Source organism: Fusarium tjaetaba, assembly GCF_013396195.1.
Source record: "Fusarium tjaetaba strain NRRL 66243 chromosome Unknown NRRL66243_c0000212, whole genome shotgun sequence".
Classification (NCBI taxonomy): domain Eukaryota; kingdom Fungi; phylum Ascomycota; class Sordariomycetes; order Hypocreales; family Nectriaceae; genus Fusarium; species Fusarium tjaetaba.
This window is the reverse complement of record NW_023501408.1, coordinates 134,071-157,833: the sequence shown is the minus strand read 5'-3', so window position 1 is coordinate 157,833 and position 23,763 is coordinate 134,071. Positions and strand designations below refer to the sequence as shown.

Here is a 23,763-nt window from a genome sequence, read left to right as displayed (position 1 = left end):
TAATGGGCGCATTTGTCTGTTATTAGTGTCCTATTTGAAGTTCTTTATAAACCCTTTCAGGTACAAGACATCACTTCATTTCTCTCAAGTCTGTAAAGAAATGCTCCCGGGAAATGTCCTCAAAATGTTCAACGTATGGTTTCTAAATGCGCCTCTGTTATTTTTACGATTTTTATAAGTTATATCTCGGAAGGAAATCGGGCAATCTTTCTATCACATAGAAACTTCCTTAATAACTAAAGTTCCGAGACTGATACATCTTTAAAATGCACTGTTGATAACTGTAGCCCAATGACCCACCAAGTGCCGCCCCGCTGCGACTCGCCTCGATTGATCAACCAACAGTCACTCACTCTAACCCCCCTCTTCTTTGTACATACTCAACACCGGCTACAAATCATGGATAAAAGTGCAAGTAGTCTTGGAAAGGCCCTCGCTGCTATCTATAGCTCCCGCCTTCAGCACCCTGATGATCAGCTATTGGAATGCTTCCTACGTGACTCTGAAGATCCTGAAGCTAGTTCCCGCTACATGCTACAGAGATGTTCCGACGAATGCTCTGACAGGGAGGAAACTTTTGATGTAGCGCCTCTCTTATGCGAATGGAAAGAGCTCTTGGGAATTGGTAAGCACCGTCTCCCTACCATGCTACAGTAGGAAGCTGACTGAAAAAGTTGCCGAGCAATTCTCCCACCAAGCAAAGCCAAATAAGAACACCGTTGCAAATCTAACAGGTAGAGATGGCCACAAATGCTGTATCACCGGGCTCGGGCAGTCACTTCTGGATCCCCTAATTGTTAAGCCAATCTTTCCCGTATTTCGGCTGTCCAAAAGGGTAAGTCTTGCCTTGTGCTCTGCGCATGGACGAGCTTTAGCTGATCACGCCTCAAGTCGCTACAGGAGCTACTTGGTGTCTTCATTAGTGCCGATATGCAAGATTGAGTCGTCAATGGCACTGCTTGTATTGATGGTGCCCTAAGCCATTGGCTTGTACGCCATTCTGCGGCAAAAGCGTTATCAGAGGGGTGCTTTCGCTTTACTTCCACGAAAGGCTCCGATGTAAGACTCGCCCCGCCCTTGTCACCTGGATCTCGGAATTTTGCTGACGCTGTTACAGTATCGCATGACGCAAGTCACAATTGGAGGCCCTACCGCTCAACCATCTGCTCTTGCCAGCATTCCCAAGGTACAATGGGGCAGCTTTACAGATCACTCGAACTCTGGCATTGAGACCCCAGATATCCGTCTGTTAGTAGCTGTATCAAGGTTTTCCAGGCCCATACGATGGACACTAGTTGCTCGAGAGATTGTGCATCGGCAGCAACTTCCGGCTACTAGCATTATAACCTTCTCGCTATACCACTACGTTACGGAGCATGTCGCCCTTGCGCTTGCTTCAGCTTTCCACTTGATACCAGTGCCTTTCCGCGTTCGAATCTACCACTCCTTGATTCAATTGGGAGTTCGTATTTACGGGCCGTCCTGCAGCTTGAGGGCTCAACAGCTCCCTTTTGGCATGTACATGAAGATTAAGAGCGTTGAAGACCACCAAGCGTTGGCAAATGAGTTTGGGGCACTTCGTCTAGTTGGGAGCCAGACCCAGATTCCGGTTCCTCGCCCGTTGGGCCTGGTATCTGACACCGAAACATCCTACATGTTGATAACGACCCTGCCGGGACAGCGCTTCGGCTCGTACGTCGATGTACTCAGCAATGATGATCTTGATATCTTCAAGCGCGATATGCAGAAGTACATGGCACAGCTACGCTCAATCTCAAGGCAGGGGGCACCAAAGCATGCTATTAGCAATGCCACTGGTGGGCCCTGTTATGACTATCGAATCGTGGCCTGTCAAGACTACGACAAGGATCGTGGTGACTTCTTCGGGCCATTCATCGACGAAGAAGAGTTCAATAGTACACTGCGGACCCCCGCTCTGCCAGATGTATTTCACTCCACGGGCCATGACATAGTGTTCACGCACTCTGACATTAATATGCGGAACGTTTTGATGCACAATGGTCGGATTTCGGGTATCGTGGACTGGGAGAACTCCGGATGGTTTCCCGATTATTGGGAGTACACTAAAGCGCATTATGTTACCAAGCTCAATAAGAGGTGGCTGGCAGTCGTTGATCGGATCTTTGAGAGCTTTGGTGATTTTAAGCTTGACTTGGCAATTGAACGTCGCTTATGGGAGTATTGCTTTTAGTCAAGTCGCAAGACTTGAGCAGAGTACTATGACCGGAGGACATGGTTCAGGGAAAGATAGAGTTAAGCAACGCAGTTCATTCGGATGCAGTTATTAATAACTAATATGCCAATAAAGTACAAGAAGAATATGTCAAAGGTCCATCCATCCAAACACATGTCTGCCATTCCTCCAGAATCTCTCATAAGTCAGAAGTCCAGCGCCACCCTCGCGCTATGCGTTTCCACACAGGTCGTATACCATGATCGTGAATCAGCACGAGTCACCCACTCAATAACCACAGCACAAACAGCTTCTGTCCTTCATCCTCTCAGAGCGAATCTAGTAGTGAGGAGCCTGGTAGGTGGGAGCCTTGTACTCAGGCTTAGGAGCAGGCTTGGGCTTCTCGGTCTTGGGCTTGGTGTACTCAGGCTTGTGAGGCTTAGGAGCGGGCTTGGGGGCCTTGTACTCAGGCTTGGGGTGAGGCTTGGGCTTCTCGTGGTGAGGCTTGGGAGCAGTGTACTCAGGCTTGTGGGGCTTGGGAGCCTTGGGCTTGGTGTACTCGGGCTTGTGAGGCTTAGGAGCAGGCTTAGGGGCCTCGTACTTGGGCTTGGTGTACTCAGGCTTGTGCGGCTTGGGGGCCTTGGGCTTGGTGTACTTGGGCTTCACGGGCTTGGGAGCCTCATAGGTAGGCTTGGGGTGAGGCTTAGGCTTAGGCTTCTCGTGGTGGGGCTTGGGAGCCTGGTACTTGGGAGTCTTGGGCTTCTCGTAGTGAGGCTTGGGGTGAGGCTTGGGCTTGGGCTTCTCGTGGTGAGGAGCAGGGTACTCAGGCTTCTTGGGGTGAGGCTTGGGCTTGGGCTTCTCATGGTGAGGCTTGGGAGCAGGATACTCGTGCTTGGGCTTCTCGTGGTGAGGCTTAGGCTTGGGCTTCTCATAGTGAGGCTTGGGGGCCTTGGGAGCCTGGTAGTTGGAGTACGAGACGTCGTAGTTGGCCTCGGCGACGGGGGCGGCGAGGATGCCAGTGGCAAGGGTGAGAAGGGTGACAGCAGAGAACTTCATGTTGGCGGTTTGGTTATTGAAGAAAAGGTAATTAAGGAAGGACTGTTGTCTTTTGCTAAAGAGCGTAGAGAAGTTGCGAGTAAAGAGTGGATGTGAGTGAGTGACTGAAGAGCAGAAAGGAAAGGAAGTTTAAGGAGAGGATATCCAGGTCTTTTATGTGTTTGTCTATTCCCACGATGAATCTACTTTTAGATGCAATGGTGACATGCTCGGCTAGCAGCCCTGTGAACACTGCACTAATCTCGGTTCACGGCTCATAGTGGAAGGTACCAGCAGCAAAACTCATCGAATAAACAAATTCACATCATCCACTACGCCAGCTGAGAAGCAATTGACGTGCTCAGGGGTCGGCGAAAGTTACGGTGATTGGAGAAGTCCGAGGTGCAGTGCATCTCGGCAGCGCGCGGTTACAAGCACTATTGGGAACTAATCCAGGGCACAAGTTCGTATGTTATGACAATGGCTTACAGGTAGGAAATTTGTCGCTGGCTACTATTGGCTGCAGTGGTTTAGCCGTCCGGGCTAGCGGTGTCTAGAACGTCTTACCCCTGAGGTTAGGCCAGGTCGGCTGATACCCACTGATTTACCGTCGTGGAGATTGCTGCTGATCGATTGGCTTGGCGATGGAACCTCAACTGAGCTAAGCTTTTCTCCGTGGATCTCATCTGGGGAATACGAGGTCAGGGGTGATTGATTGGAGAGCCTGTTACCGACCTCTGTAGCAGGTGCCGTTGAGGCGTCTGTGTTTGTTGAGGTTAATATCCAGAGTCAGCGCTAAATTCAGGTACTAGCGCCGCTGAGACTGTTCCCGTGAGTCCCGAGTAGGGCTTTCAGGGGGTTGACTCTGTACTGTTTCTGGGGGATCTAGAACCGGAGCAGTGAATTGCCTTCCTTTTTTGTTGATCGCATCACGTAAGAGTATTTGGAGTGACATGAGATCAACCTCGCAGTGGTCGATGAACATCGCTTAACCGCTGGGCTTACATCTACTGTTTAAGCATATCGAAAAGGCAAAACAATTATTGGAAATAGTTCCAAGCCTCGAGCGTCTAAACAGCGCCTGTGGCTTTTTCAGCGAAGTGTTCTTGATATTACCATACGCTATTATTGCTTCATTTCATCAATTCACGGTCGTTAAAACGGTTAAATAACCGCTGTTGTTTGCCGCTCCGCTGAGATCCGGAGAGTTGGTAAGCCACGAACAAAAGTCTGTGCAGATTGAAGCTCAGCTATCAATCTCATCTCGGGCAACATGCACATCCAAGCTCGGAAGATGACAGAAGTTTGTCAAGGTCCAGGTACGCAACTGAAAATGACAGCAAAACTCTCCGCATCGCATGATCTCAATTAGACGATTTGTAATCTACCAAACTTCAATTCCGTCCCCAGAATCTCTTCCAAGTCCGAGTCATGTAAATAAGCTTCACCAGTGAGTAAATAACGATCATTACCTCCAATGTCACCCCGCAGACTTGCCGCATCCCATTTCTCCGCCTCCTTATGTCCCGCCCGCACCTTCAACGCCTCCATCGATGTCTCACCATTGTACTTCTCTTTAAACGCAATTTTCCGTTTAATGTCCTCATCTGTTGGTGTAAAGACGTAAGGAACCTTGCCGCCTTTCACCGCCATCACAACATCGCCCTTTTCAGCCCAGGCCGGTGCAAGGATGAGTCTGCCGCTTTGGGTCTTGAACAGAGCTCGGACCGTCTGTGCTATTTGCAGGGTTCTTGCGAAGTGCGAGGCTTGGGTCTTGCGTTCTTCCGAGATGGCTTTGCGGTCTTCGGGTGACCACGGTTCATTTGGATATGCGGCGCGTAGCTTGGTGTAGTCGTCTTTTATTTTTGCCAGGATGGGTTCTCTTTTGGCGATGAATTCCTTTCGGATGGGTGTTTCGTCGGTAATTTTTGCTTTTTCTTTGTCATTTTCTTTGACGTAGTTATTTACCCAGTCGTCAAGCCATTGACAGAACCCGATCATCTTGCTGCTGGTTGGGCCTCTCCACGTTCCAGCTGTGAGCAGGTCACAGAAGACCTCAAGAGGCGGTTTTCCTGGTGATCTTGTGTTTGCAGTCATGCTGAGCACCACTCCTAGTAGATGAAATGGCGGAGCATAGTTGAAAGAATCCTTCAACGCCGCAGCTTCCTGTGCTTGCTTATTTTCCGTGTCGCTCAGCGTGATCATCAACTCCATATCGTGCGCCAAATCACCGAAGAAATTGTACATGACACAGGATTCGATGACGTCTATTTGCGCTGCCTCGAGAAACAGCGATTTGCCGTCAGCCGATACGGTCGGATTATTGGTCATCTTAGAGATGCTCTCGAGTGGTGTACTGTTTTGCCAGATGAGAGGCTTCATACCCCGCGAGTTCTCAAACCATGGGACGGGGTACCATGATGGCACATCGAGTTCAAGTTCTGACAGCTTGTCATACTTCATAGCTGAGTAGTGGATGCATGTGTCTCTTGTCATGTCGTAGAAGAATGGACTGCGGTATCGCGTTGCAAGGGAGAGGAGGTTCATCGGCTCAGGACCGGACAAAAGGCACAGCGCCACCTTCTCGAGAACTGAGGGAAATTCTATGGCGTAGTCTGCGTGCAGTGATAGCCATCGCCGTTTGCCATCTGGTGCAATTTCATCATGGTCCAGCGATGAGCTGCCGGAGCCTTGTTTCAAGCTTGGGTCCATCAATAGCGTCTCTGGCGTGATCAAAGCAAGTCCACCGTAAACCATATCCCTCGGATCTCTTGCCTCGCGATTCTTGACCAGCCTGAACCACTCTTGTAGACCAACTTTGTCGCCCTCAGAGATCGTGCGGCGCGAATTGAGCAGCGAGACAGCCTGATCAGGCATGTCGCCAACCCACGTCAATATCTGTGCAAACATATGCAGCCCACTGGTGTTCCAAGCACCCAGAATACTTCTCATCCAACCGAAAGCCACAGAAATGTCATCAGCCTCGAATTTGTAATCTCCCAAAAGGAAGATGGCTTCTTTTGCGAGGCATAGCTCCTGCAAAACCCAGAGTCGCTTAAACCATTTACGCGTGACGATGAAAAAGACGCAGAGAACTAAATGCCAAAGCGATGTTGTTCCGACTCTGGTGTAGTAAAAGTCTTTGAATTCAGCAGCCTCGGTAATTTCGGGAAGTCCGGATTTGGTCATCTCGATGAGGTTCGCTACACCTGGCGCGAAAACGTGGGGACAAGTACCCAGCCAAATAGTGACTTGGGAAGCTGAACTGTAGATCCGATTCATCATCTGGACCTGTTGGCCCAGCTCAGTAAGGTTAGACTGGTTGATACAAATAGCATCGATCCAGTAAAGCCCTGGATGTGCTTTTCTGATCTGGAGAAGAGCTTGGTATAGGTTAGATTTGACGTAGACGCCTTTGCCATCACAGAGAATCTTGTCGCGGTCGGTCGTGTTATTGACTGGCTTGGCATCTGGATCTACTGGCTCAGAGCGCGACCGAACCATGAGACGGTTGATGGTATGGTTGACTGTGTCGACGCCGCTGCTCACGGCTTTTGACAAGTTTGGAACTTTCTGAGACAGATATCTCAGTTCGTAAGGGAAGGTTGGTGGGTCTAGCTCCCATGTGTATGAGAGCGCGTGGTATTTGGGGTTGTCTACTAAGTCAACTGTGTGGAGAGAGCATTGTAGCATCTCGCTGGGGTTCCCAGGCTTGACCTCAAGAAGCCTTATACTTGAGGCTGTTGGGAGTTGGGAGTATGAAAGTCCATTTGGTCCTGCACCCTATAGATCGTGAGTTTGGCTTGGAGTATTTAGTCCATGGACTCACAGTGAAGAGCTCTTTAGAGTGACGAATGATGTCACCTCTATCCTGCCATGTCTTTTTGGCCGAGAAACCAACTTGTCGATACAACCTTGACGACCAAGACGGGGTATTATTCTCGGGCTGTCCCGCTTGTTCCGTACTCTTGGCACCCGTCTTATCAGACATTGTTTCAACGAAAAGTCTGTAATTGAAACGAAACAACGCCAAGAATGTTTCTCTCAAAAATGCCCGCGATTACCCTGTATTTAATCGGAAATAAGCAATCCTCCAGGCGGGGGCAGTGCTTGGCAGATCGCCAATCATCAGCGGACACGCTTCTGTCGCGTCCAATCATGTTAGTGATCGACAGGCTGTGCGTGATGATGGCTGGCTGAATGTCGTCGCGACTTGGGACAAATGGCGACACGATAAGATAAGGATAAGATAAGGATCAACAAGACAATGTCGCGTTTCTTACATTTCAGCTCACCGCAGCTCACATTGGAGCTTGTCTCATAGAGGGCTGGAAACATTCAAATCTTTCATAGTTATTCCATTTGCCTCTCGGATGGCTACTTATCGTGTTCGGCTGCCCAAGAGTGGGCATGTTGGTTATTGGCTGTTGGTTGCGCTACATTGGATATCATGAGGGCTTCTACGGATAATAAATGAGCAGGGAATGCTAGATACGTTTGAGGCGTAGTGGAACTTTTGATGAAACGTGACCGACGTGACCGACCAACAGAGGGTATCAACCGCGAGATAAGGCAAATGATCAAGATAACAATGGCTGGAGTGTAGTGATGTATAAATAATACTCATCCTCCCAGTCGAACTCGTTGAAACTCGAACTTGGATATTTTCTGGCAACAGAGCCGCACCAATTATCGTATCCAAGAACCAATTATTATGGCCCATCGACCCGCAGTCTATTATACAGTTGACCCTTCCACCAATCCCAGTTCATGGTCCCCGCCAGCTCCAGGCTTTGGCACAGTTATCAACAGAGTCGACGTCGTCTTCATCAACATCAACGCAGACTCCAACTTCACCATCCTTCGAACGGGCACCAACGAACATGTTCACCATGCGGTAACCCAGGTGACGAAGCGTATAGCTCGTGGCCTTTATCGAATTATCAGTATGAACGTCAGTGAATACTCATGCGTGGTGGTCATGTCTACCGAGAAGTCGAAAGAGGAGCTTCTATTCAGGAATGGGTTTCCTTGGGACAGGCCAAATGATCCTCAGCCAGATGTTGTTTTGACTTAGGTAGATGTATAGAGACAAGGAGAAAGTTACAAGATAGGTTGAAATACACTGCGACTTTTGGAATAAAATATCATTCATTCATTCTTATGCTAGCTAGTCATATCGGGGTTCCTTTCCAATAAGCCGACTCCCAAAGCGTAGAGTATCCCTTCCAGCCCTCGAACCTATTCACATCAGTCCGTTGTTGTACCATTCATGCTACAGTTGGTCAGTACTTGTTCTTACTTAAGGTTTGCCTTGAACTTACTTTATGTCTCATTGACTTGCCATCTATTTGTAGCAACGGCCATTGCTGCAGTATCTCGCCGAGTTCTGACAGCATTCCTTCTTGCAGCACTTCAGAGTTCGGCAGCAGAAGTTTCCGAGGGAGCACTTTCTTGGGAACTTGGCTGGGCAGACCTTAGCAGCAAGCTGAAGTCCTTCGCCGTGCGATGAGAGGTCGTGGCCCTTCTCACTCGCAGAAGCAAGGTCGGGAAGGCCAGCAGCAGCCTCTTTCGAAGCAACTGCAGAGACGAGAGGGGCGAGAACAAGGAGGATGGTGCTAAACTTCATGGTGAATTGAGTTTTATGCTTAATTAACTCTGCAGGATGATGAACTGTCGCTAAGCTGGGACGACATCTACTTCTTATAACCCAACACACCGCCAACCATCGACGGTCCAAAATTTCACCGTCTTAGTCTCTAAGACCCAGCTGCAAGCCACTTACAACCTTATCTAACTAACAAAGGCAGTTAATTGCTGATTCACTGTCTCACCGTGCTCACTTTAATCCCGATAGAGTCAAGCCAGGTTCCATAGGAGGGCATAAGGCTGATTCAGAGCAGCGATCATCCCCGCAATTCCAGCAGAGCTGAAAACTTAGCATGAAATGTGCCGTGATCTTACAGGGAGTTGATCACGGATTGTCGGCGATGCATGCCTTGTCGGGACTCGCGCTGGATGATCGGGCGGACTGGGACTTGTTAGGCTCGTTGTGAGTTGTTTATGCGTTGGCTGGAATGAGCATAAGATTGTCGTGGTTGAGATCGACGCGTTGATTGGCTGTGATGGAGTTGCATAACTTTATACTGGTTTATTTTTAGAACTTCCCCGCAATGCATGCCAAATCGAGACAACTCATCGTCGGTAAGTTCATCACGTCAATGGCTACTTTATTATTCTTTCATCGCCATTTACTAGGCCTTCAAGCTCATGATATCTGCTGCCAGTCCGCACGAATAGTTTCTTCTATCCGGCATAAAGCCAGGCTGCATCAATGGCCTCAGAGTGCGCTGGGTATGGATGATCTGTCTTTAGGGTAGGTTGTTTCTTTTAGAACAAGCACTTCCAGCTGGGACTTACATCGACCCAGACATTAAGATATTTGTATGGTAAATGTAGCTCAAGAGTATAAGCCCAGCTCCATGACTCGCCATTGATCAAGATGAGTATCCTCTAGATAATTGTAAGATATAACTTGTACAGAAGCAGCTGTAGATCACGACCCTCATTGATCCATAGATGTGACGGGAATCCCTTGGTGTCAAAGCCGTAGTAGACTCAGTGCAGACGACGTCATCGCATAGGCCCAATGACAGGGTCTCTGCAACCTGTTGTCTAGGCATACTGTCAGCTATTACCACGGTTCGTTAGTGTAAACGGTAATCCGATTGACACGGCACCGGATTGACGAACAGCCTGCTGCGGCGAGCTTCAGTGGCCAAGACGCTCACTTACATCATACATGGAGCACATGGTCCAGATAGACCCTGTTACTATCAGCTAGACAGCGGTGTACTATGCACATGCCACTTACGCTACCTAGAGCATGACGGTGAAGTTCAGATATAGACATATCACGGAGAAACCAATTGATGATGAATCTTTGAAATGATATAAATGGATATCGCAATGCAAAACTCTAAAATGCAAACTATTCATACATCTTCATTATTTATGCCGATTAACTCCCCAGTCTTTTTTTATTGATCCCTTGTCTCTTGAACATTAGGATCTCGCTCATAACGCCAACGCTTTCCATTCTCCTGCACATGCCACCTCGTCATGAAAGCACCCTCCTCAACCCACTGCGCCCACTCAACACCCCACTTCTTCTCCACAGAGTCCAAGAATGAGAGGTAGTCAAAGGCCTGAACAGGATCCTTTTCTAACGGGTCGACAGCGAGGTCGCTGAGGCGCCACTCGGTGTTGTCGATGAGAGGAACGCTGAGGTGACGGTCGGGATAGCGGACGTCGCGCACGTTGAGCATGGCTCGGCCGGGGTTGACGACGGTGAAGTGCCATTGCGCTTGGCCTGTTTGGTTGTTGACCATTTGCAGGGGGCGAAGGAGGGACTGGCCTTCGTAGTTACCGACAAGCGACTCGGCGGCCTTGCGGCTGACGCCTTCGAATGAGTCACTCTCGAGCATGAGATCGAGGATTGTAGGGAGGACTTGGGTGGAGTGAACGGCGTGCTTGACGTTGAAAGCGGGAAGAGATGGGTGAGAGAACACAAGCGGGACATGGTCTGATCCGACGCTGGGGTTGTAGTAAGGAGAGGCCTTGCCATTCTCAACCAGTGAGACACCGTGATCACCAAGGAACACGATGAGAGTCTCATTCGCAACACCTTGATCATCCAACATCTTGAGAACCTTGCCAATCCACTTATCATCATAGCTCTCAGCGTTGGCGTAATGAGACATCTCATCAATATCCTTGCCCGAGCCAATAGCAGTGTATGTCTCATTCTTAGGAATACCGTAAGCGTGATGACTCGTGCTAGTGATATGAGTGAGGAAGACACGACCATTGTTCTCCTTGGCATCATTAAACGCATCGCGCATGTAGTCCTCAAGAGGATCCTCCTGGAAGCCAAAGTAGTTGATATCCTCCAGATCAACACGGTGCTTAGCGTTCTCGCTGCGAAGAGAGTCTCGGTCCTGGGTGTTCTCCTCGGGATAACCGCAGGCAGCCATGAGCTTGTGGTGGTTGTCGTAGTGGATCATAGCAGTCTGGAAGAAGTATGACTTCCACTTGGCAGCCTTCTCGTCCTCGGCCTTGTTCATGGCGTCGAAGATTTGAGGGAGGCAGGGCTGGTAGATGTGACGCTTGTAGTCGAGGTTGAAGTCGGCGATGAGGGGGTTGAGACCGCAGATGGTACCGACAAGACTCTTGAGAGTGTAGGTACCGGAGGTGTAAGCATTGCTGAAATGAGCACCGCCACGCTTGGGTGTCTTGTCGTGCTTGAAGCCATCATCGTAATCGCCAGTGACATATCGGGCATTGGGCATCAAGTTCTTAAGGCGTTCTTCAACATCCTCGGGGATCTTCTTATCAGGGTAAGAATCCTGGAACTTCTCCCACATATGACCGCCCTTCTTAAAGGGGAAGACATCGTTCCTGGTACTTTCGAGCAGGAAGAGCATGACGTGCTTGACAGAGACATCCTTGAGCTTATCCTTCAACTCCTCCAACACAGGCTGGTCGAGGTTGGAGATCTTCATGGGATCCTTGGCGGCGTTGTAGTGAAGCTCGTTGGGTGTATACCAATCCTCGAAGCCAGCTAGAGGCTTGCCCTTGGGTAGCCAATCCATCTTGGGGGGCTCGCCGAGGGCTGACTTCTCATCCCACTGGTGTTGGATGCCGACTTTTTCAAACTTGGACGGAAGTTGATCGAGGAGAGGTGCGGTTGATGAGACGTCGACAAAGGGGAGGAGACCAGTGGTCCATGAGAGGAAGAGCAGGGATCGATCATCAGGACGCTCAAGCAACAAGACCAACATAACAATAGTGAAGAGAGACCAGAAGAAGTATGGCATGCCGTAGTGAATGCGCCTCACAGTTGAAGGCTGCACTCGAACACCGAAAGTGCTGACTCGTTGCGAGATTCGAGAGTACAGAGTCTGCGACTTGCCATGCTCGACAAAGTCCTCAATCCATGCCTCATCGTCAACATCGTCGTACTGGGCCTCCTCAGCAATGACAGGCTCAGGGTCGGGAAGAGGGCTGTAGATGTTTCGCTTCCTCAAGAATCGGTTTGTCGCAGTCCGCGCCATAGCCCAAGGGAAATGGATCATGTCCGCACCCCACCCAAACACTCTATAGCACACATTCTGAAGCAGCCAAGCAAGGACGATCAAGCAAGAAGCGACCAAGATAAAGGTCACGAGACCAGAAAGGAAGATGGCTCTGGATGTAGGGTCGGACACAAGGTTGAGGTTTCGCCAGTGAATCTCGGCGCCGGAGACGAGGTAAAAAGTAATGGATATTAACGACAGAGCGACATTGTATAATATTAATAAACCAGCGACGGCTGTAGTGGCGTAGTGTAGTATTTGGGTCCTGGGAGACCATTGATCGAGGAGGAGTCGGATTAAAAGAAGGACGAGAATATCTTGGACGAAGAATGTACTGAAGAAGGTGAATAATCGACCGGTAGCGACGGCGTTTCGGTGGCTGTGGATATGGGCGAGCTTGGATGCGAAGAGGGCTGAGACAGCAAAAGTAAAGATAAATGGGCGATTGGCAAGACGAGCGCCCAACCTCGTGAGCCAAGAGGGTATGCAGACCATGATGATAGACGAAAGTCTTGTAAAAAAGATAAGATAAATGAATGAGAGTATGTAGCACTGATCACGTATAATAAAAAAAATGTCACCTTAGAGCTGAAAGCCAAGCACCATGATCGCCGTTTCGTTCTAGAAGGAAAAAAAAGACAAGAGAAACTCGAGACAGGAAATCGAAAATGTGGAGAAGGCAACCGGGAGCCCGGGACTATTATAACAGATTTTCTGGCCATCATCGTCTCGTCTATGGATGAATCCTTTTTTAATTAGCTGCGGCGTCTACCCAAAAAGCCCTGACCGAGAGCGCCCCCCTTTACGTTATGCAAAATAAAAAAGAACAGCTCGCGTGCGCTGTTTCCTCTTTGCTTTGGGCCGTTGGCTCTAGGCTAGCAGCTCAATCTCGTGTTACGGATTTTCGGCACCGTCTGCTTATGCTTTGAACACACTTGATTGGCGGAGACGCGGGATTCACCTGTTTTTAGGGCGAGCCGAGGAGCCGAGTTTCAACTAAGGGAAAAAAGGGGGCAGTGTTAGGCTGCCTTTTCTAGTGTCCATTGGTCGAGGGGGGTACACGGAGGCTAAACATGCCATGGTATGATGCGCCGTAGGAGCTCGTTTAATCTCATTGTACCCGAGGTCATGCATCACGAGACCAATTTCTCTACGCTGCATAGCGGCCGGACGCTAGAAATGGAGGAGAAAAAAAAACCCTGGCTCGGTTATTCCCGAATCTGGACCTGAGAGTGAGCTGCAGCCCTAAGTCATGTCATGCCATGTCATTGCACCCTTTTTGCTGACTCTTTCGTCATAACCCGAATGGACAGTAGCATGGCAACAAGGTTTTCCCTCACATGGTTTAGGTAGGGAGTCAGTGTGCAAGCCGGTATCCGAAGTGCAAAAGTCAATGTTTTGTTCATGTTCGGTATGTAAACACAATGGGAAACGGAACAAAGCGCATTCACTCATTATCCCTCGTTTCAAAGGACATTGCATTAAACGAGCGAAATTGGTGGGGTCATCAAGGCCTGAGTCATATAACTGACTTCTGCCTACCAAAACAACAGCACAGGTCCTCCTCAGCTCAGCCTCTCTCTGCGCTGGCAAATCCTTCCCAATCCCAATCCAACGTCAGCCACTTCCTTCTCGTGTAGATCAAAAAGGTCCCCTTCCCCCTCTCGCGAAGGAAGGTGCCAAGGTGGCTAAAACCAAGGGACCGGCTACGTCGGAAATGTTGTTCTTGTCGCGGAATAGCGGCATCCCAATTTTGCAGGGGGAGCTGTTCTGGACCCCTGGGGCGAGTGGGGAAGTGTGACAGGGAAGGGTTGCAGTAGATCATCCGACTAAGATGAGTTAGGGCATTGCGGCTAAACGCCAGAATATTTGTGATTTGCTTGGGATTTTATCCCTTGATTCGGTATTGATGTCATTGGATAATTCTATACGGCTGGTAAATGTAGCAGACACGCTGTGCTGTTCATGAATGGCCATTTGGGCTGAGGTGAAACACAAGACAGTTTCTCCGGAGCGACTTTAGACTCTACCGGCCGGGTACACGGAAATGAAACGTCTCACATGTGGTTGGCTGCCCTGGATTGTTAGTCCAGGGTAGTTTATTCCTCGCGTTAACACCAAAGCAGAAAATGATCACGAGCTCCAGCTGGGAATACACTCTGAATGGCCTTCTCGTATTTGACGCTTCATGATGCCATGGGTAATCCATCATTCCGCTACTGAGCTTAGCGCATCGCGGTCCGCGTTTTGTGGATTCGGGACCCCGGAACCTCTGCACTTACCGAGCTTCGATGGTTTGACATGCGGGCTGTTGGATCCAGGGGCCGGGATTGCCTTGACGTGTTATACGAGATAAATGACATCTCATACAGATTATACATAGCCCAGCACAAGTGGTCTTATGCAGCTTCAACAAGGGAAATGGTTTCAGGCCATGCTAGACCCCGCATGACTTTTCGGTCATCGTCCAAAAGACAGTCACCATCACAGATGTTGGTTCCGAGACTGAACATTATTGTATATCGCCATCTATTTCTCCTGCACTTTAATACTAGTGCTGCACTTCACGTGGACATATGTCGTCCCAGTAATAGACATCGCCCCGATCTAACATTCGGCCAACCCCGTATTCGAGCTCCTTGTAAGATCACAGTTACGAGATCCTACCCACAGCATCGAAGCCAGGTAGCAAGTGCTTGTTTTTAACCTTATCCTCCTTGCAAAAGTTCCAATATTTCTCAGGTAGCTAGTAAATGCCAGACTTCTCACTCGCTGACGACCATGCTCTGCCCCTTTACTCCTTTAACTTCACTTCTCACTTCTATTCGTACTATGACTAGCGATTCCCTTTCCCCCTTCTAGTCAGGAACGGTAATTCCCCTAACCAGCACGCGACCACATTCTGAATATGTGATGGTTGCTAAAGCCGGCTACAGCGGGCCGTTCGGCTACTTAGCGCCCACGTATAGCATAACCGCGCTGCCATTGACAATGGATAGGGGGTTTGACAGCCATTCCTAAGGTAGGGAAAGACGCACCAGAGTTTACTCCTGATATGGTGTTCCAATACGTCTTCCGCGTCGTCCAATAGGCAGCCGCTATGAACACGATGTAAGAGCACTATTGACAACCGCTGTCCCCTTGCTTGCTCACCCTCGGTGATTACCTATTGTTGTGTTATGGAGTTCAGTCCTTGTAATCTTGCCCCCCTTCTTGGTCCCAGAGCTCTCATTCATAGTCGGCCAGTGAGTGATACGCATTAGTCGATCCCGTATTCCAGGTCAGTATCTTTTCGTGTGTGAGGCGCGTGATGTGAGCCATCAGCTGTGGGGACTATCAAGTCAATTCTCGCTGAGGACAAGGCATGCTCTGGCCAAGAGACAATCTGATATCATGCCAGTCAGGCAGTGCTATGTTTTCCGCACGGATTCTAGTTCTCATTTCCTTACGATAAGTCTCCTTTCGTTCAGAATGTTTACTCTTTTTATTGGCCTGAAAGGGCACACGAAGGCTACCACTATCGGACAGCCGATGAGACGGACCTTCATGCTACCCCCTGGTCACGGTCGAAGTGAACAATCTTCAACAAATGGCGAATGATATTTAGTCAGGTATATTTCCTCGCTTACCAACTGAATGCATCAACCTCCAGCTCAAACACGGCATCGCTTGCCCTTCCAACGCTGACGACAACTGAACGAGTAGTATCGCAGAGTCCGGGTGGACCGCAAACGACAACGCCAATCCTCTTCCAACCCGCTTCGACCTCATGCTCGAGAAGCGCCTTCACATCCAATCTCTCTCCTAACGATATGACCTTATCCGCTATCTCGCTCAGTGCTGGTTCGAGGTCCTGCAAAAGCGGCCGGGAAGACTCTTTCAGACTCCACGCCAGTTTGACATTAACGTGAGCTCGGGTCCACGATAGAATACCAGTGATGCCAATTCCACCAGCGATAAGGAGTACACGATCGCACTTGAGCACATCACGAGTGATGTTGCCGTGATAAGGGCCCTCAAGAAGAACTGGAAGGTTTAAGTGTTTTCGTAGCAGACTGGTGGTGCCCCTGTGCTTTTTGATGTAGAGGGAGATGCTGTCAGTGCCTACAACGCTCTGTGATATGGCAACTTGAGGGATCTTCTGGCTCATCTCGACATCACCCGAGTGCGATGATGCCTGCTCCGATGGAGACAATTTCTGCAATAGAGCAGTATTGGTAACGGAGAATGGGTGATTCTGCCATGGACGAAACGGTTGTAGTGTAGGGAAGTAGATGTAGGCATGGTAACCTGGGGTTGATACCCATCTGACACCTGTGATATCCAGACGGACAATTTCATCAGACAACTCACTGACATTGGCTCGACGGATACCGCTCTTGGCAACGCGTAGCACACGGAAGAGTCGATCAAAGAACCATATGGCGCAAACCATATATACCCACAGCTCGTAAACTCCAGAGAATGGCTTCCAGAAGTAGATAAGGTACCAGCAGCCGATGATGACGAAAGCGGCGAGGAGTATATGCAGTACGAGAAACACTTCATACGAAGCGCGACGAAACCAGAGAATGCTCTGCACGAGAAGGAGTACTAGACATAACGTTCCAACTATACCCCAGATCCAATAAGGCTTGTGTACATCTGTATAGTAAGTCCCAAGGCTGACGTAGGCGGCAAGAAGGGTGATAGAGTGAACGATTGCATGAAGCGCACAGAGACGAGCGACCCAGCGATGAAGTACCAGAAAAGTCGAGAAAGGCCAGTCGGTGATCCACAAGAGAATATTGTTGCGCGAAGAGAACAGCACAGTGGGTGGTAGCAGGGCAAATGATATATGGCCTGTTCGATAGCCGACGTACGCGAGTATCTCGGCTGACTTGGTGAAGCCCCAGGGATGCGGGTAAGCAAAGTTCTTGTAAGAAACAGCGCCGAGGATGATATTCAGGATCACAAACATAGCGACCCAAAGGCCTTGACCCATTGTTGGAGCGTTGCCGAGGAGGTAAGGCAGTGGACGGCTGTTGTAACCGCGAATAGAAGATGGGTAAATGAGATATGGCTTGATCTTATCTGTGGCTCTAGTAATGAAAGGGAAGTAGCCCGAAACTGAGAACAAGACTGGTGTTGCGACGCCTACAGAGATCAACACGATACTAAGACCAGATTATTAGCCAAACAGTGAGCAAAGGTATCTCGGACTTACACATAAGTGGACTGAACAGCCTCTTCCCAGTCAAAAAAGACATTAAAGTCATACTGATACTGATAATCAGCATCTGCTGTAAGCGCCGTGTAGTTCAACGTTTCGCCCGCCGTATACGTCCTCTTCGGAGACCCCGTCAAATTCGCTAGCGCAGCACCATACGTCCATTCCGCAGATACAGTCTTATCCCCGGTAGCTTGTTGTGCCCAATATGCTTCAAGCTTCGAGGCCGACACATCTTCGCACCAGGTGCTGAGACAATATGCGAGAGTGCGCAGAAAGTCACCATTGGTCGCGATGCAGGGCGCTAGTGGTGAACCACCGTGCGAGTGTTCGCTCGTGCCCGTGCTATGGTGGTCCATTGATGGGCAGTCGAGAGGTGCGCTGCCGATCACGGCGCGACAGGCGTATGCGCAGGGAGGATCGTACCATGATTGGCCATAGCCCATGAGACCTGTTTTGTAGGCATTGGTACTGCACACCAGCAACGGGAGCAGAGCTACAAGAAGAAGTCTCATCTTGCTAGCTGTAGATAGGCAGAAAATGGGAGTGCAACTAGAGCTTGAGAAAAGTACGGGAAGTGACGGTTTATGGAGGGCTGAACTGGAGTCGCATGCATGTCACCTACGCGAGGTGGCATACCGCCAATTAATCCATTGCAATTTACAAGAGTAATAAGCCATTCAATATCAGAGAGAAAAAGAAGGGTTCATGCGCAAACCGACTCACTTAGTCAAGCCATATTCAGTGCCAAGATCCAGATTGTGTTGATGCCCATGATAAGAGGGCTGAAATATGCGCAAACTTGCTCATGGCGCTGGACGAATTACGCCGTGTAGATTACATGCATTGTAACCTCAGAGTCTCATTCGGTTGTTATTATTGCAGAATTTAAGCACTACAGGCTCAATGCACAAGCTCTGGTGTACCTTGACAGCGAGCTAAGGATCTGGAGTAAAGTCAAATCGAAGCTCACATGATAGAGACTGCCCATCACGACAACGCATGTACAGATGGACTAAGGCCTGTGATTAAAGTGAAAAGGTGTCTATAGTCAGTTTGGCCATAGTTATGAAGTCTTGCTATGTGACACGTAGAAAATAAAGTTCTGCCAAGATAAACCATCCCTCATAGCTGCGCACATCACGCTATCAATCGCTCTTGTAGTGCTCGAAATGACGAGCAGGAATCTTCTTCTCAAACATGATATCGAGCTCATGGAATGTCCTGCCCTTGGTGCCTGGTACATCAAAGAAGACAGCCACCATCATCAACAGCGTCATGCCAAGGAAGACCCAACCGATATGACCACCCATGTTACCCTCATCCTTGTTGAACATGTACGGCAGAACAGTCACCCAAACAGTGCTGGTAATAGCCTGGAATCCGAAAGCGATACCTTGAGACTTGGCTCGCAGTCTAGAAGCAGACACTTCGCCAGCCACCGCGAGACTGGATCCAATGGCTGGACCGTAAGCAAGAGCAAGGAATTGCATAGAGACACCAATAGCCAGGTTGGTCTTCTCGGACTGTGGAGAAGCAGCTGCAACGCCCATGATCAGATAGATAAGAGCGCAAATGGTCATGCCGACAAACATCAATGGTCGATGTCGGAAGAGAGTCATCATGTAGATGTTGACCAACGATGACAGGATAGAAACACCAAGACCGATCTGCATAATCTTGATGATCAAACCACTGCTCAAACCAGTCTGACTGAGGAAGTACGGAGCGTTGGAGGACAAGCTCGAGCCGACAATCTGGGGCATGTACATGCAGATGAGAATGATCCTCGTACGGCGCCAGTTGCTGCCCTTGAAGCACTCCAAGAACGAAGCCTTCTCGCAGGAGATGAGTTTCTCAGCCTCGATAGTGTCTTCCATGTGACGGATGCGAGCTTCGAGATCTTCATCTTTGGAAGAGAGTTTGGCGAGGTGCTTGAGGGCAAGATCGCGCTTGTTCTTCGCGATGAGATAGTATGGGGACTCGGGGAGGAATGGGAGGCCGAGGGCGAGGATGCCGGGGAAGACCCATGCAGCGGCGAAGACGACTCGGAATGCGGATTCGTTCATGATGGTGACGCGCGCGTAGGTAGTGGAGATGGCGATGAGGAAGCCGACGTTCTGAAATATCGTTAGCGAAGTCGCTGACACTGGTACTTGAAGGGACCCACCATCATGAGAATGTTAAGAGACAACGCAATACCACGCAGAGGCAGCGGCGTAATCTCCGAAACATAAGTCTGCGTGGTCGACTGGAACGCACCAACCGCAAAACCAGAGATGATTTTGGCCCCCATGAACTGAGCAGGTGTTTCAGCCAGATAGGCCAGAGTGATACCGCAAGAAACGATTATGATGCCTGCGAGGAACACAGCACGTCGACCGAGTTTGTCTTGGACGAAGCCAGCGGTGAGAGAACCGAAGAGCTGCATGATGTTGTAGGTGGCGTTCCAGAGGGATTGCCAGTATGCTGGGATGATGAGGTTGCCGTCGACGAGGCTGGCGAACTTCATCCTGTAATTATGTTAGTGTGATGGATGAAGGTAAGGGAAGTTGGACTTACTGGAAGGCTGGGAGGGCGAGACAGACGGCCAGAGCGAGGTTCTCGTAGCCAACGAGAGTAGCTCCCACTGTTCATCAAGTTAGAACTATTCATTAACAGTTTGAGTACGTGTTAGAGACTCACGGTTGGCGTAGATTGCCCAAAGGATCGCCTTCGGGTTCTTCTTCGCACACTCCCAAGTCGTCATCTCATGATCCCTCACAGCAACAGCATCCTCAGCATGCGCAACCCCCGCCTTCTCAAGCCTCGCATCATGATCGAAATCCTGAGTAGTCATCTCGACAGGAGTAGAAAAGAAAAGAAAGAAAGTGGTGATGTTGAATAGTCCACTGTAGAGTTTGTGGATGTTGAGATGAGAATACGAAAAACCCTGGACTCGATGGCCCCTTTATCAATTTCCTCTTCCTTTGCCTTTTGGTGGTTGCGAGTGCCCTTAGTGGTACCCCAGAGATCTAGATTCTTGTCTTGTGGGGTAATCTGGGGATGGGTTCGGGTTTTCCGGGGGGCACTAGGATTCCCCCGATCTGACTCGGTCGTCGGTGTAATTTTGTGCGCTCGTGGTATCACAAACCGAATGAAACCTGCAGACTTTTTCTTGTTTGAGCTTCTATTAAGCTTAATGTCACCTCTTTCAAGCTATTGTGTGCCCCAGACAAACCTGCAGCCACATCAGAATACTTGTTCGGTGAGCAAACATGGAGAATTCACGGGAGACCCGCAGGGCACTAAAGCTCGTTATCCCAAAACGAATTTTGCGAACTTCAGGGAATGTGACATGCGGTAACGAGGTATCGTCTTTTACCTTGAGCAATGGCGACTCTGAGGGTAAGGCTGAAGTCATCTTTGACTATGGCCGATGCGAAGGCGGCTTTCCCGCCTTTACCATTGAGTCTGCATCAGCGCCCGAAGGACAGCAACAAGTCGCGTTCCAAGTCACCTACAGTGAGACTATAGAGGGGATTGACAACGAGAATGGTACAGCCACTTTCTGCTACGTATCTGCTAGTTTTAATGCTAACTCTTACAGGCGACGGCCCGTTCTTCTTATTCTCCAACGCTATGGACAGCTATCGAGTCTGCCATCATCACGCCAGCGTAACCAACGATACCCAAACCGTGAAACCTCGAGCCACTCAAGCATCCCAGAGGTTTCAAAAGATCACCTTGCTCGACTCAAATACGAGCATTGTGTTCTCCAAGGTCGGCTTCCAAGCCGTGCGTCCTGATGCTACCGTCAAAGCCAACTTCCACTGTTCTGACGAAACCATCAATCGCATCTGGAGAGATGGTGTTCGAACAGCTGACTTGTGTACCGTCGATAGAGAAGAGACTGTTCCAGCATGGGATGTTACTGACGAGGGCAACCGTGTTTACGGAAGCCATTGGGCCCCGTGTCGCCAGGGTACGAGATGGAAGGACTACAAGGTCACGTTCCAGACAAAGGTTGAGGAACACGGTGCGAGTTGGGCTGTTCGTATGATCACCAACGGACTGATATTATGCTTGGATACTAGGAGTAGAATGTTGACAGCCGTTGAGGGACTCTCGAACAAATCATCTATCTTACCTTCAATCGAAAGAGGGTCATGGCAGCTTCCTGACAGCATCGACCTCTCTGGATGGGTGAACATTGAGACGCTAGCGGTGGGAGATCGCGTTACTGTCACTATTGGAGGCAAAGAGGTTGCTACTGTTAGAGACATTTACGTCAAGGCAATGCTTGGAAACGGGCTTGTCAACACTGGTTCTGTCGCATTTGGTGGACCCCCTGGCTGGGTTGCACTCTACCGAGATCTATCAGTCGCAGATCACAACGGACAGATTCTCTACGAGAACTCGCTGTTACAGCCTGATGCTAGTCGTACGTTCGATGACTTCCAGGTTGGAACAAACAAACTCGCCTGTATTATCGACGGCGCCAAGCGAGATAGAGCTTCCTTTGGCGGCGATGCCTTTGTCACGGGCCGTTCGATCGCATACTCCACCACCGACTTCGAGGCATGGAGAGGCACCATTCAGCTCCTTCTGAGTCACCAAACTAAGGAAGGGTATCTTGGCAACCTCTGTCCCATCCAGGCCCCAGAGCATGATGGTACAGAGGACCCGCCGCACTACGGCCACTACTCGTTGACATATGCACTGCTATTGGTCGTCTCGATCAAGGACTACTGGCTACACTCGGGCGACTGGTCTCTCGTAGAGAAGTCATACCGTCAACTTCAAAGACAGATGGAGTTTACGAGGGGGTTCTTGAACTCTGATGGGTTGGTACAAGCACCGCCATATCTCTCGAGTATGTTGTTACCGCCAAATTACTTTTTGAGTACTAATAGTGAACAGTGACGTGGTTCCCTATGGGTGGCCCTGTTTTTGGTGTCTCAACCGGACTGAACCTTGCCTACTTGGATGCCCTCAACGCCATGGCATCAATGTCCAAGGACAGTGAAACTGCATCTCAATATTCCTCCCAAGCAGCCACTTTGACGGAGTCCTTAATCCGTAGACTTTGGAATGATGAGCAAGGCACCATACGACCTGCTCTATCTCTAGACCGCGATGGTGTCTTCCAAGATGTCAACGCGTATGCGGCGACTCTGGGCGTATGCCCAGACCATCCAAAATTGGTAGAAGGCATATTCCCAGCCAGTGAATCTTTACCCTCCGTATTCCGAGGTCTCGAAAAATGGGACAAGTTTGGACTTACCAGTCCCTACGCATCTGGCTTTGCACTAGAAGCTCTGCTCGCTAAGAACGAGGGCATAAAAGCAAGAGAGCTGTTATCTCAGGTATGGGGTGTCATGGCGGACCAGGATAGTCCGAACTACTCTGGGGCTCACTGGGAGGCCATGAAAACTGACGGTTCGCCTTTCAATCATGACGTATCGCTGGCTCACGGATGGTCTTCATGGCCAGTGTTTCTGCTACCACGGTACCTTGCTGGAGTATATCCTCTTGAAGCTGGCTGGAAGAGGATTGGTGTCGAGCCTGTTCTTGCAGGTTTGGAAGAGGTGGCATACTCACTCGAGACTCTGCAAGGGTCATTTTCGGTGGTAGTGCTTGTGAGCGAGAAGCAGGGACAAGGCAGCATTAAGCTGTTGGTACCTCATGGTAGTACTGCCGTAGTCAAGGCTCCGAAGGGCTGGAGCTTGGAGAATGATGGTATTATTCAAGGCTCTGGAACAGAGATATCTGTAAAGCTGTTAAAGCAAGGCCTATAGTAGTTTTACTACAGAGATAATACAATCTCCATTGGTTTTGCTGCAGATTGATCCTCCCTAAGTCGCCGCTAATATGAGAACATTTTGACCAACTCAGTATTGACTGTCTCCAGATCTCCACGTACAACCGACTATCATGACAAGCATCATCGCCCAGAAGCATCCTCTCTTGAATTAACGCGAACTAGCTCATGAAATTTCCAGCAAGCGCACGAATTGCATGGTGAAGACAACAAGCTCATGAATCCGGCTCCGCATGATTGAAAGTAGTGCTGTGGATCATGCCCGGAAAACCCGAGTATGGGGCGCACGCAGTGCCTCCCACAATCCCTTTGTGGAACAGGTCTAGACTTGGCTTCTCGGAGTGGCAAAGGTGCCAACAGAGACAGGCGCGGTCATATATACAGA

The 23,763-nt window shown here is 49.6% G+C and overlaps 8 protein-coding genes across 8 annotated transcripts; 3 read left to right on the top strand and 5 right to left on the bottom strand.

Annotated features, from left to right (window-relative positions):
- Positions 1 to 399: 399 nt before the first annotated feature.
- Positions 400 to 2,212, top strand: FTJAE_9358 (kinase-like domain protein; the record flags this gene model as incomplete). The annotated part of the gene is made up of 3 exons (XM_037356271.1): positions 400 to 625; positions 1,052 to 1,059; positions 1,118 to 2,212. The coding sequence occupies 3 exons, from the start codon at positions 400 to 402 to the stop codon at positions 2,210 to 2,212; spliced, it is 1,329 nt and encodes a 442-aa protein (XP_037203610.1).
- Positions 2,213 to 2,533: 321 nt separating this feature from the next.
- On the bottom strand, positions 2,534 to 3,250 carry FTJAE_9357 (early nodulin 75 precursor; the record flags this gene model as incomplete). Its single annotated transcript, XM_037356270.1, has 1 exon — positions 2,534 to 3,250. One exon carries the CDS (start codon positions 3,248 to 3,250, stop codon positions 2,534 to 2,536), a length of 717 nt encoding a protein of 238 aa, XP_037203609.1.
- Positions 3,251 to 4,597: 1,347 nt separating this feature from the next.
- On the bottom strand, positions 4,598 to 7,220 carry FTJAE_9356 (heterokaryon incompatibility 6 OR allele; the record flags this gene model as incomplete). Its single annotated transcript, XM_037356269.1, has 2 exons — positions 4,598 to 7,012; positions 7,059 to 7,220. 2 exons carry the CDS (start codon positions 7,218 to 7,220, stop codon positions 4,598 to 4,600), a joined length of 2,577 nt encoding a protein of 858 aa, XP_037203608.1.
- A 723-nt stretch (positions 7,221 to 7,943) lies between these two features.
- On the top strand, positions 7,944 to 8,306 carry FTJAE_9355 (uncharacterized protein; the record flags this gene model as incomplete). Its single annotated transcript, XM_037356268.1, has 1 exon — positions 7,944 to 8,306. The coding sequence occupies one exon, from the start codon at positions 7,944 to 7,946 to the stop codon at positions 8,304 to 8,306; it is 363 nt and encodes a 120-aa protein (XP_037203607.1).
- A 1,963-nt stretch (positions 8,307 to 10,269) lies between these two features.
- Positions 10,270 to 12,861, bottom strand: FTJAE_9354 (sulfatase; the record flags this gene model as incomplete). Its single annotated transcript, XM_037356267.1, has 1 exon — positions 10,270 to 12,861. The coding sequence occupies one exon, from the start codon at positions 12,859 to 12,861 to the stop codon at positions 10,270 to 10,272; it is 2,592 nt and encodes an 863-aa protein (XP_037203606.1).
- A 3,130-nt stretch (positions 12,862 to 15,991) lies between these two features.
- Positions 15,992 to 18,090, bottom strand: FTJAE_9353 (ferric reductase Fre2p; the record flags this gene model as incomplete). Its single annotated transcript, XM_037356266.1, has 2 exons — positions 15,992 to 17,522; positions 17,573 to 18,090. 2 exons carry the CDS (start codon positions 18,088 to 18,090, stop codon positions 15,992 to 15,994), a joined length of 2,049 nt encoding a protein of 682 aa, XP_037203605.1.
- A 633-nt stretch (positions 18,091 to 18,723) lies between these two features.
- Positions 18,724 to 20,414, bottom strand: FTJAE_9352 (maltose permease; the record flags this gene model as incomplete). The annotated part of the gene is made up of 4 exons (XM_037356265.1): positions 18,724 to 19,695; positions 19,746 to 20,088; positions 20,138 to 20,204; positions 20,261 to 20,414. 4 exons carry the CDS (start codon positions 20,412 to 20,414, stop codon positions 18,724 to 18,726), a joined length of 1,536 nt encoding a protein of 511 aa, XP_037203604.1.
- Positions 20,415 to 20,832: 418 nt separating this feature from the next.
- FTJAE_9351 (alpha-L-rhamnosidase A) lies at positions 20,833 to 23,355 on the top strand (the record flags this gene model as incomplete). Its single annotated transcript, XM_037356264.1, has 3 exons — positions 20,833 to 21,112; positions 21,165 to 22,430; positions 22,478 to 23,355. 3 exons carry the CDS (start codon positions 20,833 to 20,835, stop codon positions 23,353 to 23,355), a joined length of 2,424 nt encoding a protein of 807 aa, XP_037203603.1.
- Positions 23,356 to 23,763: the final 408 nt, after the last annotated feature.